Genomic DNA, 12,863 nt, shown 5'->3' on the forward strand with positions numbered 1-12,863 from the left:
TAAACATTTAATTTTATTATATATTGCCAACTATATACTAATTTTATTTTTTTAGATTATACATGGTTATGGAAAAAGCAAAAATATACAAACATTTAAATTTAAGAAATTATTTAATTTAAAACCTGTGTTGGAAATCCAGGCTTATTTAAAACTTTTCAGGGCACGCAACTAAAATGTTTTTAATACTTCTGTTAAACCCAACAGAATTAGGTATAGTATAACAGGTTATAACTGGATTGAATTGATGCATACATATTTAAATAACTGAAAACAAGTTTTTGACCAAAGTGAAATTTATTGTTCATTTCAAAAAACTTTACCAGTATAGTAGGTCATATGTAAAGAGAACAAAGACATTTTTACATGATCTTACAGCGATAAGTGGTGGGAAAAAAAAAAAAAAATCCAGCTGCTACTGAGTCATCTAAATCTACAAATAAAAACTTGCCTAAAAAGAGACGGATCGAGTTCATATGCAAAGAGCATTTCGCACACACATTTATATTTATCAAGAAGCTACAGATATTGAAAAACACCATATGCTCACTGACGGCGTGAGACGGTCAAGTTTTCTGAGCCCAACGTTGAGTTTAAGCAGGCTGCAACACTTATTCGCTGTCACTGGCCTCGGTGGAGTCCGATCCCCTCTCGCTTCCACTCTGGGCGTGGGTCTCTGAGTGGTCGCTGCTGCGGTCGCTGCGCGCTGGCGAGGCGCTGGGGCTCCTCCTGTTCTCCGCTTCGTCCTCGCTGCCGCTGCCCTCCTCCCCGCTGCTCCTGGCCGAGTTCTTGGGCTCGTTGTCGTCGCTGTCGTCGTCGCTGCCAAAGATCTCCTCCTCGTCTCGCATCTCGCGAGTCCTCTCCTCGCCGCTTTCGCTCCCGCTGGCGCTCGCCTTCCGCCGCCTCTTGGCTCGGTCTTCGTCCTCCTCGTCTTCTTCGCCGCTCTGCTCCTGGTCCTCCTCTTCCCTCTCTGATTCACTGCCAGAGTTCTCGGCCTCGCTGCCGCTGCCCTTCTCCTTCTCGTCACCTGGAGAAACGATTGGAAGTTTTAGCTGACTTTCCCAAGCTCTAAGCGCGCCCACATTTTAACTGCAAATTGAAAAGGTCCATTTTAAACGAACGAACCAGAATCCGCCATGTCTTTGTCCATGTCCATGTCTTCCTCCTCATCTTCTGGCTCATGGTTCTCCAGCTGTGCTTTACGTGCCTCCTGAAAGTCAAAGCAGGTCAAATCATACGTGAGCCGTCAAGAAACCAAAACCTTTTGTGAACGTAGGCTACATACAGTAAACAAATCACAAATCAGATAATTGTCTTCAAATCAGATAATTACTAATTCCAATAGGAATGAAAATAAACACTTTTCTGAAACAAAAAGGGACACCGCCAAATATAGATTTGGACGTGTTCGGCTGTCTATTGTGTTGAACACAATACTTTTTGACAGAAAATTGTTTCTTTTTTCCCCAACTGATTGGAACGTGCAAATCTGACCGACACGACAAAACATGGCCCCTACAGCTAGTGCATGCGCTTCTGCCATAATATATTGGTCATACAATCAGTAAGTATTAAGCAGGTGTTGGTTTCCTCAAAGATCTACCACAAAAGGTAACATATGGAGTCCGAGATGTGTGATAGACGCTGTCCTCAGAAGAATGTTGAGACAACTGCATTGCAGGAGCAAAGTTAATCCACACAGTTAAACTTTTAGCTGCTTCTAATCACTGTTGCTATGTTTTACATAACCAGTCCTCAGCTCGCAAATTCACGAGCTCACAGACGATATTTCTCCTTAATGTCTTCACTCTGCACCAGCTGTTAGCGCCGTACTTGGCTGCCTTGGGCTTACTCGGTTCACCCTAATTACATATTTCCTGACTTCGGACATGGAAACCAACCTCACTGTCAGTCAAGATGGCGGCGCGGGTCACTGCTGCAGCTAAGGTGCTCAGGCTAATTATTATTTTTTGCCTTCATTACATGTAATGTGAACTGTAAAGTGAACCGGAGTGGCCAAAGAGAAATTTCGCTGCGGTGACAAATAAAATATACTGATTCTGATGATTATTGTGAGCTACAAGGTCAAACGCAATTAAAAGAAAATGTGAAAATCCTGATAAAACCCTTAGTCTGAGAGTTTGGTCACTAAACTATTGTGCAGTAAATGGTTCCCGACCTCAGTTCTATGCCTCAATGTGTGCTCAGACATATATATTCATACAGATATAAACAGAGCAGCAGACTCACCTGGGCTTCCAGTTCCTTCTCATTCATATCTCTGTGCTTACACACCAGCACAGCGTTGGTAGTGGACTGTGCTCCAGCCTTGGCTCTCCTTTTGCTTAGACGTACCCTAAAGGAGAAGAAATAAAAAAAATTAAGAGGAATGAAGCAAGCCATTAATCTCTTTTTGAAAATAGTAGGTCACTGTCTTGAGAATTTACCTAGTCTCCAGCTCGTTGTAGTAAACCCCGTCGCCATCTCTGAAGATAAAGAAGTAGTTCTCCTCATAACCTTTGCTGGCTTTGTTCTTGACATTCCAGTTGTATTCCCTTGCAATCTTGTAATCATACCTGAAAGCAAAAGAGGAGATTTTTGTTTTATTACCTCTGACTTGTCCACATAATCTGAAAACAGGTATTTTGTTTCTTATTGATCCAAGGCTTTCACTTACAGGTCCTCAGCCATATAATCAACCCCCTCCTCGCAGTCTCTCTTCCGCTTGCGAAGTGTTTCCTCGTTGGGCAAGAAGTAGGCCACAAACTGATTTCCCTCCTCATCCATCATTCCTCTGTGATAAACGCACATCACGCAAAATGTTGAAGGACAATAGTCTTGCTGGTAAACATTCAGCACAAAGAAACCTGTAAGCAGTACCTGATCATGGCCTGAGACATCATTTCCACGCCTGCTGGCGCTGATATGTCTTTAGGTGCGGGATCAGAGTCAAAGATGACCTGAGCGCATGGGTTGATCCACATCTGAAGGTAAAATGTACAAGGCTCATCATTCAAATCTGGGACCTTTATATTTTTTACATTTATTCTTCACTTTCTCAGGGCACCATTGAAATCATTTACAAAGACCATAGAATGACGATAAATGCAATAACTAATGTGCAATAATCTATTTAATACACTGTGCTATAACCCGTGCAATAATCCTGAAGTAAATCACTGAATGTAAATAAGACATCATATGCCCATTCCTATTTCTTTTAGTATTTTTATTCTTTTTGTATTCTTTTTGATCTACTGTATATATTAAGACTTAATGTATATAACTGATGCACCTTTCCTACTTTGCACCTTCTCTTATGAGCCAATGTGGCAAGTGAATTTCTCCAATATCTTAAAATAAATCAAAAACTGAAGTCGTTCACTGAGCAATAAACTCACCTTAAAGTCAGGGAACACAGGCAAGACCTCCACAGGAGTGACTCTGGGTTTACTGTAGTGCTGTGTGATCTGCAAAGGACAAAAACATTTTATTAAAAACAAACCATACCTTAAAAACATGTCCATTCACCCTGTTTTTTCTCTGCTCTGCATCCAATAATATAGCATAACAACATAGCTCAACAAAACTGCTTTAATGACAAAAAAAAAAGTCATTTGAATGGAAAAAGGTCAGATGCATGTGCAGCTATTTCGGCTCACCCAGGCCTACTTCAAATAAATAAACAGCCCAAAGCTGAGGGAAGTGGACGCCATACAGTTCACTCCAGGCAGAGTGAGCAGTCAGAACATTGAGCGTTTACTTTTGTATGTCCTCTGTGAGTACCGTATTTTTCGGACTATAAGTCACACTTTTTTCATAGTTTGGCCGATCCTGTGACTTATATTCAGGTGCGACTTATATATCAAATTTAAATGCTAATTCATATTGACCAGTAAGAAACCAAGGAGTAAACATTACCGTCTATAGCCACAAGAAGATTCACTAGGCTTGTGAGGCATTTTCCTGTACCACTTAAAAATGAATTGAAACATTAACATAACTTTAAACAGTATGCATGCATGCAGCAGAACGCTGTGTGGTGCAATTTGAAGGACCCAGACCACGGCAGGAGAACCCTGTTATTAGGCTATCCACTAAGCTAATAACAGCTAGCGCTAGCTTACAGGTCTGTTGTCTGGGCGGTTTACAACTTTGCTGATGTACATGAGCTTTATGTTGCTCTGAAACATCCATATCGTACTGTTAGCTTAGCACGTAGCACGGTTACGCTCTAATTCAGGCGTATTTTTGACAACTTTCAGCATAACGGTCTGTAACGGTCTGATATACGCAGGATAAAACGTTGCTGAGTGGAGTAGCTAATTTACCCCATTCATCTTCCGAGGTATGCTCCATGTCCGGTTGTGGATGCTGCTGTGTAATTTAATAAATTGGCTTACCAGATTAAATGTAAGTTTTTAGTCTTGGATTGTGTGAAATAAATGTCTAAATAAATGCTTATAGTCTGGTGTGACTTATATATGTGTTTTTCCCTCTTTGACGCATTTCTGATTGATGCAGTTAAAAAAAATAAGGTAGCAATATGCTGATGTGCACAGATTGTGTTACTAAATAAACTGGAGGCTTTCCTACAATAGCTTGGGCTACTTTTATCCTCAGTGTCTGAGCCAGATGAAAAAAGGAGTGTTCTCTGATTGTATTTTGACACTGCTTCAATGTACCGTAAGTAGCATTGTCCAGATTTGGCTTTTTAGAATCAAACAACAAGCTACTGCAAGAAAAAAATGATTGCCAACCGACTTATAGAGTTTGAATGGCATGGCAGATGGTGTCCTTAAAGAAATAGCTAACATTAATTCAAGTTGAACGCTTAAAATAAAATATAGTTTGAGATTCCACGCGGAGCCCTAAAGTAAAAAAGGCCCCAGTAATAGCTATGGTTGAGGATACCATGAAAACGTTTCCCCCTTGACACTCCCAGAACCGGAGGTACCCACCCATCACGTTTTTGCACAGAGGGTTAATCGTGTTTTGTCTGCTTCCTAACAGGCGTCGCCCTAAAAATATGCCCACTCACCGATTTCTGTGCATCCTCAAACGTCTTCTCGATGGCAGAAATCTGACTGTCTCGATCCTTGTAGATCTCTTCTTCTGTAAACTGTTGTTTGACGGACACTCCAATCCTGAATACAAAACATGTCTGACTTCAACTCCGAAACACAGAATGTTCAGGCACTCCGAACCGCATCGATGCGTGTCCTTCATGGAAAAGTCTAACTTACTTGACTTCCACTTTCTCGTTAGAAACACCATATCTGTTAAACTCTGTGGAAATATATTCTGTTTTCCTCATCCATGGCACAACCTTGGCGTGTTGCTGCGACCTTAAAAGGGGGGAAAAAAGAGAAAAGGGTGTGTTTTTTTAAAACATTTAGAAAGAAGGTAAAACCTTCGGCCCCTTATTTAATGAGCCTTGCCTTTTGGAGCTGGATGGAGCCTGGATGTCCTCTTCCAGCAGCTTTTCATCAGCGGTGTCCAAAAGAACTGGAAATGTAAAGTGTTTGCTTATTTTACGTTTATATTTAAGATATTCAGTGTTTCTGTTGTACAAGAAAAAGGCAAAACTATCTGTTCTGTGTGTTGTACGTGCGCGCCCTTCATGAAACGTACTGTTGGGGTCGATACGGTAGGTGTCTGGATTGATAAGGTCAATGGTGACGCCCAGGTCTGGTTCGGTCAGGAGCTCGTGTTTATGCTGTTTCTCAAGGGAAGTGGCTTTATATTGGACAAACCTGCCAAAAAAACAGAAAGAAAGCGTTACTCTGGATAAGGCTGGGTTCACCAGGGAGGCAGACGAGTTGGTAAACGAACTCACCTGTGCTGATCGAATGGATAGGTGATGAATTTGGGATCGAATGGGATGTCGGGCAAGCTGTTGCAGTACTTCACCCGGCAGACGATCCCTGACCTGCGCCGGATTGACGTTGAACATGACCGACTTCAATTTGATAGATATGATATAAATTACAAAATAATTAATCTGCTTACCTCTCCGGCACGCTTCTGTGAGAAGACGGGCGGCTAGAAGAGAAACAAACATGTCAACATTTAGATGTTACAATCTCCAATGAATGACTGCCAATTCCCCTGTCATGGTAAAGAGTCGTTACCACTGCCTTGGAGATTTCCTAGGCTTTTCAGTCAACGCTAAAACCACCGGTAAGACTTTTGAAATCCTAATATAATGTCAACTGAATAGTAAAAACCTTCCCTGGAATCTGTAGCTCAGCAGCCAATTCAAGCTTCCAGACAGTCGCCTCATTGCATCTTTGGGTTAGACCAGGCATGTCCAAAGTGCGGCCCGGGGGCCATTTGTGGCCCCTGGACTGATTCTGTGCCCCCCCCCCAACTGCATTTGGTCTACTGGAAAAATTTGGCTGATGAAGATGGAAACATTTTATTTCTATTAGGCTAAAATTAATGCAGACAGGTTTTCATCTTACAACTGAAAACATCTGGTACAACACAATATATTCATGTATTAATAACCACACTTTTTACATTTTTTTAATTTCATAGTAAATATGACCACATCTGTCTGAGGACTTTAACTCAGAAGCAAGTTTTTGTGCATTTAAAGCTTTTTTCCCCCCCATCAAATCATTTATTAAAATTACCTAAATATAGTGTTTTAAAATAAATACTGACCCAAATCCTGTTCTCACATTGCAAGAGCAAAAATAATTCAGGTTTCTTTTATTTTCAGTTGAGTCTAACATAATTTGCAAACTGCTTGACCATCTTTTAATAAAGCAAATGTGCAAAACCTGTTTTTAGCTTTGGATTTACAGTGATTTTACATCCTTTTCCTTCAGAAACTCAGAATAATTTGTTTAATTGAAATCATATTTTGTGAAGCAGGTAAAAGAATCACAACATCGTTTCTGGGTTATTTTTATCGTTATTATTATCCATTTTTTGGCCCTCGAGTACTTTTGACTTCAGAATTTCGGCCCACATGCCAAAAGGTTTGGACACCTCTGGGTTAGACACTGAACCTTAAAGGTGCATAGCCACGTCATTTGACTCTTTTTTTTTTTTTTCTTATACGTCAGTAGCTCAATCTGGTTGCATACAAAGTCTTTTATGAAAGATCATCACGTCCTGCTGGTGTATTAGTTTATTATTCTGGCATTTTACACTTTGCCCAATCCTCTCAAATTTCGGTTCCTGCAATTTATTTCCCTCAAAACCATTGCTTGCTGTAAGTTTAATAATTTTTAGCAGTGAAGACTGCAAAAACAGTGACGGCCCCGTCATTTTTGGTGTCACAGAGGCGCAAGTCCATGACATAAATTGACCTTGCCTCTATTTGTTATATTACATGTCATCTGTACACTTGCCAAACAGAAACACACGAAAAGGAACAGGAGAGGCACCAGACCCAGCAAGGCAAACCTCGCGTTATTTTGAAACCTCGAACCTGTTTAATAATATTTATTCAATATTACAACTATTTTTTAATCTTCCGCATTATCCTCTTAAACTGAAACAGAGCATTCAATTTATTTTGACCCATTACAAATATATATATATATATATATATATATATATATATATATATATAATTTTTTTTTTTTTTTTTTTGAGCTAACTGACACTTTATCCGTTGTAGCTAGTTTGATCGAATTTTTTATGTTAAGCGGGAAATGCTAATGTTTGTTTCGGCCTGTACAGTTTAAATTAGTTAACGCCTCTCGCTGATATAAAAGTATAGCGGTGGTGTTGTCGTACCTGTGGCCGTCTTCCCGTTGAGCTTGAGTTTGGATCGTTGGAGCCATGTTTACGGCCAAAAAACCCCTCACAAGTCAAAACAAAGCTGCTTCTTTACGGAGACGGTCGATCTAGATCCGAGTGAGGCCAGCGACAATCGTCGGCTTCACGCAACTCCGCAACGCGTGAATGCGGCTACAAACAAAGCGACAAACTACACATTTTCTTCTTATTTCCCCGCGATGAAACAGGACGAGGAGCAAGAGGACCCGGCGGTGAAAACGAGACCTTCGAATCCGAAGAGGCTTCTTTTTTTGTTGCGAGCGACCCCTGCTGTCTCGGGGTGGTAGCGACTGTAGCGTTATCAAAGAAAAAAAAACACAACTCGAATATAGTTTTGTTTATTAACTCGGTATACAGAACACAAACATTGTGTTTCATAGTTAAAAAAAGACACACAAAAAAATCATGAAGGGAAAAAAATATGATCCACATTTTGATTTTAGAAAATTAAATCATTCTACAGATGCGGTTCTGCTTTACACAAGCACCTTTGTCACCAAACGGATATGTCCCATCTGATATTTTAAAAGTCAACTTGAAATTTTATTTCAAGCAACTGAGCGATTACAGAGCAAAAACAAGAAGCAATAAAGTACATATGTATAGAAACAGGTACGTGGGAAATATTGTCGGAGAACAATCAAGTTCAAATAATACATTCATTTCTACTGCTTTTCCGTTGAAACTGAGAAGATAATGAATATACTAGTGCAAAATAGAAACTCTCATTACTTTGCAAAAACACCCCTCAGTCAAGTACAATGTTTCTTTCTTTTTTTTTTTTTTAAAGATATGTTTAAAACTTGTAGGATAGAATAAAGATGAAGTCCAACATCAGGTCGACTTCAATCTGTTACTTGAAAACACAACTACAGCTGCAACTAGCAAACATTGCATAGAGAAGGTGAAGGACAAAAATCATCTCAGTGCAAGTGCAACATGGAGTTTTAAAGGAAGCAAAGAATTAAAACAGAGCTCATATGAGAACCAAGATTGCATATTTTATATTTTTTGTCCCAGCTCTCCAGAAAACTGAGAATGAATTTGCAGTGGAGGACATAATGAACTATTATTGCACTTTCACAAAAGTTTAACCTCCTTTCTCCCTATCAAAAGTGTGGCTGCGGACCTCATTGTGAAAGTGAATGGAAAAGAAGAGAAGCAATTGGCTTTGTTCATTAGCTCTTCAGTCACATGACAGCAACAGTCCTGATTTAAAAGTCTTCTTCAAACTGTTTGATGTATTTCCATCTCAGGTCTGTACCTCGGTCTCTGCTGGGTTGTCAACTCTGTAAAAAAAAAAAAAGACAAGAGTTTAGAGTATGCAAACTTGTCAATAAGGTTAATTCTTTATAAATAAAGCATTCTACCTTTACTTATTGTGAGCTTAAACTTCCTACCTGCTCAACATGTAAATCCTCTGCCCAGGATCATCGGCAAGTACCCTATAAAATCAGATATATGCTTGAGAAAATGCATCACCAACCAGTTTAGTTCCAACTCACTGATTAAGATCAGGGCTGGAGGCGCTACATTTTTCTTCTAACATTTTCATGTTTCCAAGTGTCAAAGACAAACAGAGGAAATCTCTTACCCGTCTCCCCAGTGGTAAAATGCCTGATCCTGGTAAAACAAGGACAAAAACAGCCACACGCTTATTGTCTCGGCCCAGAAGATCACAAACAGGAACCATAGTGACGACAGAAGGATTTCACACAGCATCGTTGAGATCTGGAAGAAAAACAGTCAAACGCATAAAAATGGGACACCGATCGGTAGAAAACAACTCACATGAAGAAAACAAAAACATCCCTGGAAATTAGGATTCTTTCTCAGATTGGAGCTTTCAGACAACATGAAAAGGCACAATGTAACGAGTCCTCATTCCAACTCTAATGGGAGCAGCATCATATGACTCTTTGAAAATTTGAGCTCAATGCTCCGCTAAGGATTTCAGTCATTTTTAAAGGAGAAACGGCAACTGTCTATGAGCTGGTTTTCTTTTAGCTGTGCTCTGTTGAGAGCATCCTGACATGCTGTATGAGCTTAGCACAACAGCAGCACAATGTTACAGAGGACAGCACTTCAGAGGGTCATTTAAAGCGCTCCGACGGTCGGCTACCCTGTCCTCACACTGGAGGAGTTGCATGGATCCTGGTTACTCACGAAGGCAAGCAAAAAAATAAATAAAAAAACATTACAAAGAACATTTCTGTCTCTGGACACCCACTCTTTGAACTGATCCCATCAGGGAAACGGTAAATGTTTATAGAAACAAGGACAAAAACACCAATGAGGAGTTTTTATCCCGGTGCTTTTGCCACACTTAAAGCTATATTTGGTGATCCTGTTCAGAAACACTTTTTAATCATACTGGGTAAAATCATCCTTCCATGCTGAAAGTAGTAAGTACATTATTCAGAAAAAAGGAGGTTAAAAAAAAAAAGATCTATGTGGGAGCTGCAGGCCTGTAAAAACTCTGACCAATCACTGCTCTTTGCACCGAAGGACAGGGATTTTGTCATAGTTTTTTTCCTGCTGTCGCTCTCAACTGTCCCTCAAGTTCTGGGGGTATCTCCTCATCTATTGGTTGTCCCACATGACAATCATTCTGACGCGCGCACACACTGGCTTTACGTGTGCACGTTCCTTGTTAGTTTCCACTTGCTGTCTGCGCATTTCTAGTTTTTATGTATCCGGCTAGGTTAGCTTCGGTGTTAGCCGTTCATTGCTGCTCTCACCATAAACTTTGAACATGGCTGACAGCCACATGAAGCAAGCTACGATCAGGTTTATGAGAAGAAGAAGAAGAAGTAGGCCTAAGTAGAAAGAAATAAGACCAGAGTGGATTTTGGAGATTTATTTAACACAATCCCTCTGAAGACCGGAGGAGCAAGGTAGGGCGGTCTTGCGCATGCACAGTTATTCAAAAAGGGCCTTGGGGAAACTTCCAGAAAAATCGCCAACCCTAGCTTTAAAGGAGCATCTAAGTTCCAGGATTGTTACAGAAGTTTTGCCCCCTTGCAATGCAATTAAATTGTTGTGAAACACAGCACATGTCATCTCAAGGCACTTTACAAAGTCAAATTGCCTTGGTCAAAAAGTTTCCTATCCAAGTAAACCCAGTAGATTGCATAGAGTCTTGATAAGCAGCATTCACTCCTCTTGAAATAGCGTAGAGCCACAGGGACAGTCGTTTGCAATGTCGATGGCTTTGCAGCAATCCCTCATACTCAGCATGCATGAAGTGACGGTGAAGAGGAAACCTCCCCTTTAACACGGAGGAAAACCTCCAGCAGAACCAGGCTCAGTGTGAGCGGCCATTTGACAAGACGGACTGGGGTTCAGAGAAGACAGAACAGAGACACAAAAAAGCACAGAAGCACACATTGATCCAGGAATCCTTTCTATGTTATAGGGTAATGGCAAATGATTTGCCCCCATGGATGGTGTCACAGATAACAGAACGCCATACCAGAGTCTACCTACTATAAAGAGAAAAAATACAGAGAGAATATAAAGTTAAAAGTTGAAATAACAACAAACAATGCAAAACTGGAGAACAGTAGGAAAACTCAGCAGAGTGAAAAAAATAGACCCTGATGTCCTCCAGCAGTCTAAGCCTATAACAGCATAACTACAGAAATAGCTCAGGATAACCTAAGTCACTCTAACTATGAGTCTTGTCAAAAAGGAAAGTTTTACACTTGTGGAGCTAATAACTAAAAGATCTGCCTCCCATTCTACTTTTAGAGACTCTAGGAACCACCAGTAGACCTGCAGTCTGAGAGCAAAGTGCTCTGTTAGGAACATACAGGGTAATCCGAGTTCTGATGTATAATGGAGCATGATTATTAAGGACTTTATATGTGAGAAGGAGAATTTTATATTCTATTTAAAATTTCAGTGTTGTGCACGCGCGTGGGAGAAAGGGAAAAGTATCTGCCGCTGCACAGTTCTTTAGTTTAGAAGCGTAATGTCTTCAGAGGTAAGAAAGCTTTAATCTTTAGTTAGCCCGTGTTCCCTCGCTAGTGCAACGATTACGGCGGAGACTCAACAATGTAGCCGGGTGTCCGATGAACAGAGGATTCGGCCCAAATCACTGTCAAGAACCGAATATCCAGCCTATAGATAACCCTTGTCTGCAAGCTGGATTCTTGCGGTATTTGTACGTTCACAAACACAGGAGAATCCATCTGGTACTGCTCCCGTTTGTCTCCGAACCAAAAACGGTTCGGGCCAATCACGTTGCAGTATTTTGGTTTAAGGCGGGACATATCGCTGCAACGAAAGCACGAGCGGTTGAGCCCACAGCTGAACCAACACAAACATGGCAGCGCAGGAGGAGGACGCACGTGTAGCTGCTGCTATCACATCGGTTTTGCAGTAAGAAGTGCATTGATTAGCTTACCTTCTTATGCTTCCTCTTAGCAGCTGCTGCTTACGTTTTCATTTGATACCATGATTGGCTAAAATCAACCTCTGGTAGGCGGGCACTAGGTGACGCTTCGCCCAATCAGAAAGGAGCGAGTCCTGCTCCTTTCCCCACACGGTTTTAAAGGGAGCAATCCCAGATTGATAACGTGGAGGACCTAGAGTGCTATACATCATTAATCCTATAGAGGCAACTGCGGTAAATAAAGCTTAATTAACAACAGGTCGGGCAATTATAAGGGCATGCATGGTGCACTGTGCACCTTTAACGCATCCAAAACATTAAGATCAGTGCAAAACTGCTCATAGGTATGTTTGTGTGTTTATAGGCTTTCTTGCCTTGTGCTTTATTAACGCAATGATTGAATGATTCAAAGTCACTGTATGCGTTACGATGACAACAAAGAGAGGTGGGTGCAGAGATAGGCGGGTTTAGGATAGAAGAACTTTGAACCCTCAGTTTTTTTTCCTTCACACAGTGCAGTTTAGTAAATCAGTGAGTAAATCTAGATCGGTAAAATTAATTAATTAAGCGTCGTGTTCATTATGCCTATGGGATAACTCCTGAGATGTTACGCACAACATTAGCCGGAGAAGCACGACGTGAGCGTGCGTGCAACCGTCTAGCT

General features: G+C 40.8%; 1 protein-coding gene across 1 annotated transcript; it reads right to left on the reverse strand.

The window, feature by feature from the left end:
• Positions 1–278: 278 nt before the first annotated feature.
• Positions 279–8,041, reverse strand: paf1 (PAF1 homolog, Paf1/RNA polymerase II complex component). Its single transcript, XM_012874587.3, has 14 exons — positions 7,759–8,041; positions 6,013–6,045; positions 5,840–5,932; positions 5,635–5,756; positions 5,442–5,508; positions 5,247–5,348; positions 5,042–5,147; positions 3,402–3,470; positions 2,881–2,984; positions 2,678–2,794; positions 2,448–2,576; positions 2,251–2,356; positions 1,126–1,210; positions 279–1,027 (listed from the first exon to the last, which is right to left on the reverse strand). The coding sequence occupies exons 1-14, from the start codon at positions 7,803–7,805 to the stop codon at positions 612–614; spliced, it is 1,596 nt and encodes a 531-aa protein (XP_012730041.2). The 5' UTR covers positions 7,806–8,041; the 3' UTR covers positions 279–611.
• Between the last annotated feature and the right edge of the window lie 4,822 nt (positions 8,042–12,863).

The sequence above is a fragment of the Fundulus heteroclitus genome, chromosome 18, assembly GCF_011125445.2.
Source record: "Fundulus heteroclitus isolate FHET01 chromosome 18, MU-UCD_Fhet_4.1, whole genome shotgun sequence".
Taxonomy (NCBI): Eukaryota; Metazoa; Chordata; class Actinopteri; order Cyprinodontiformes; family Fundulidae; genus Fundulus; species Fundulus heteroclitus.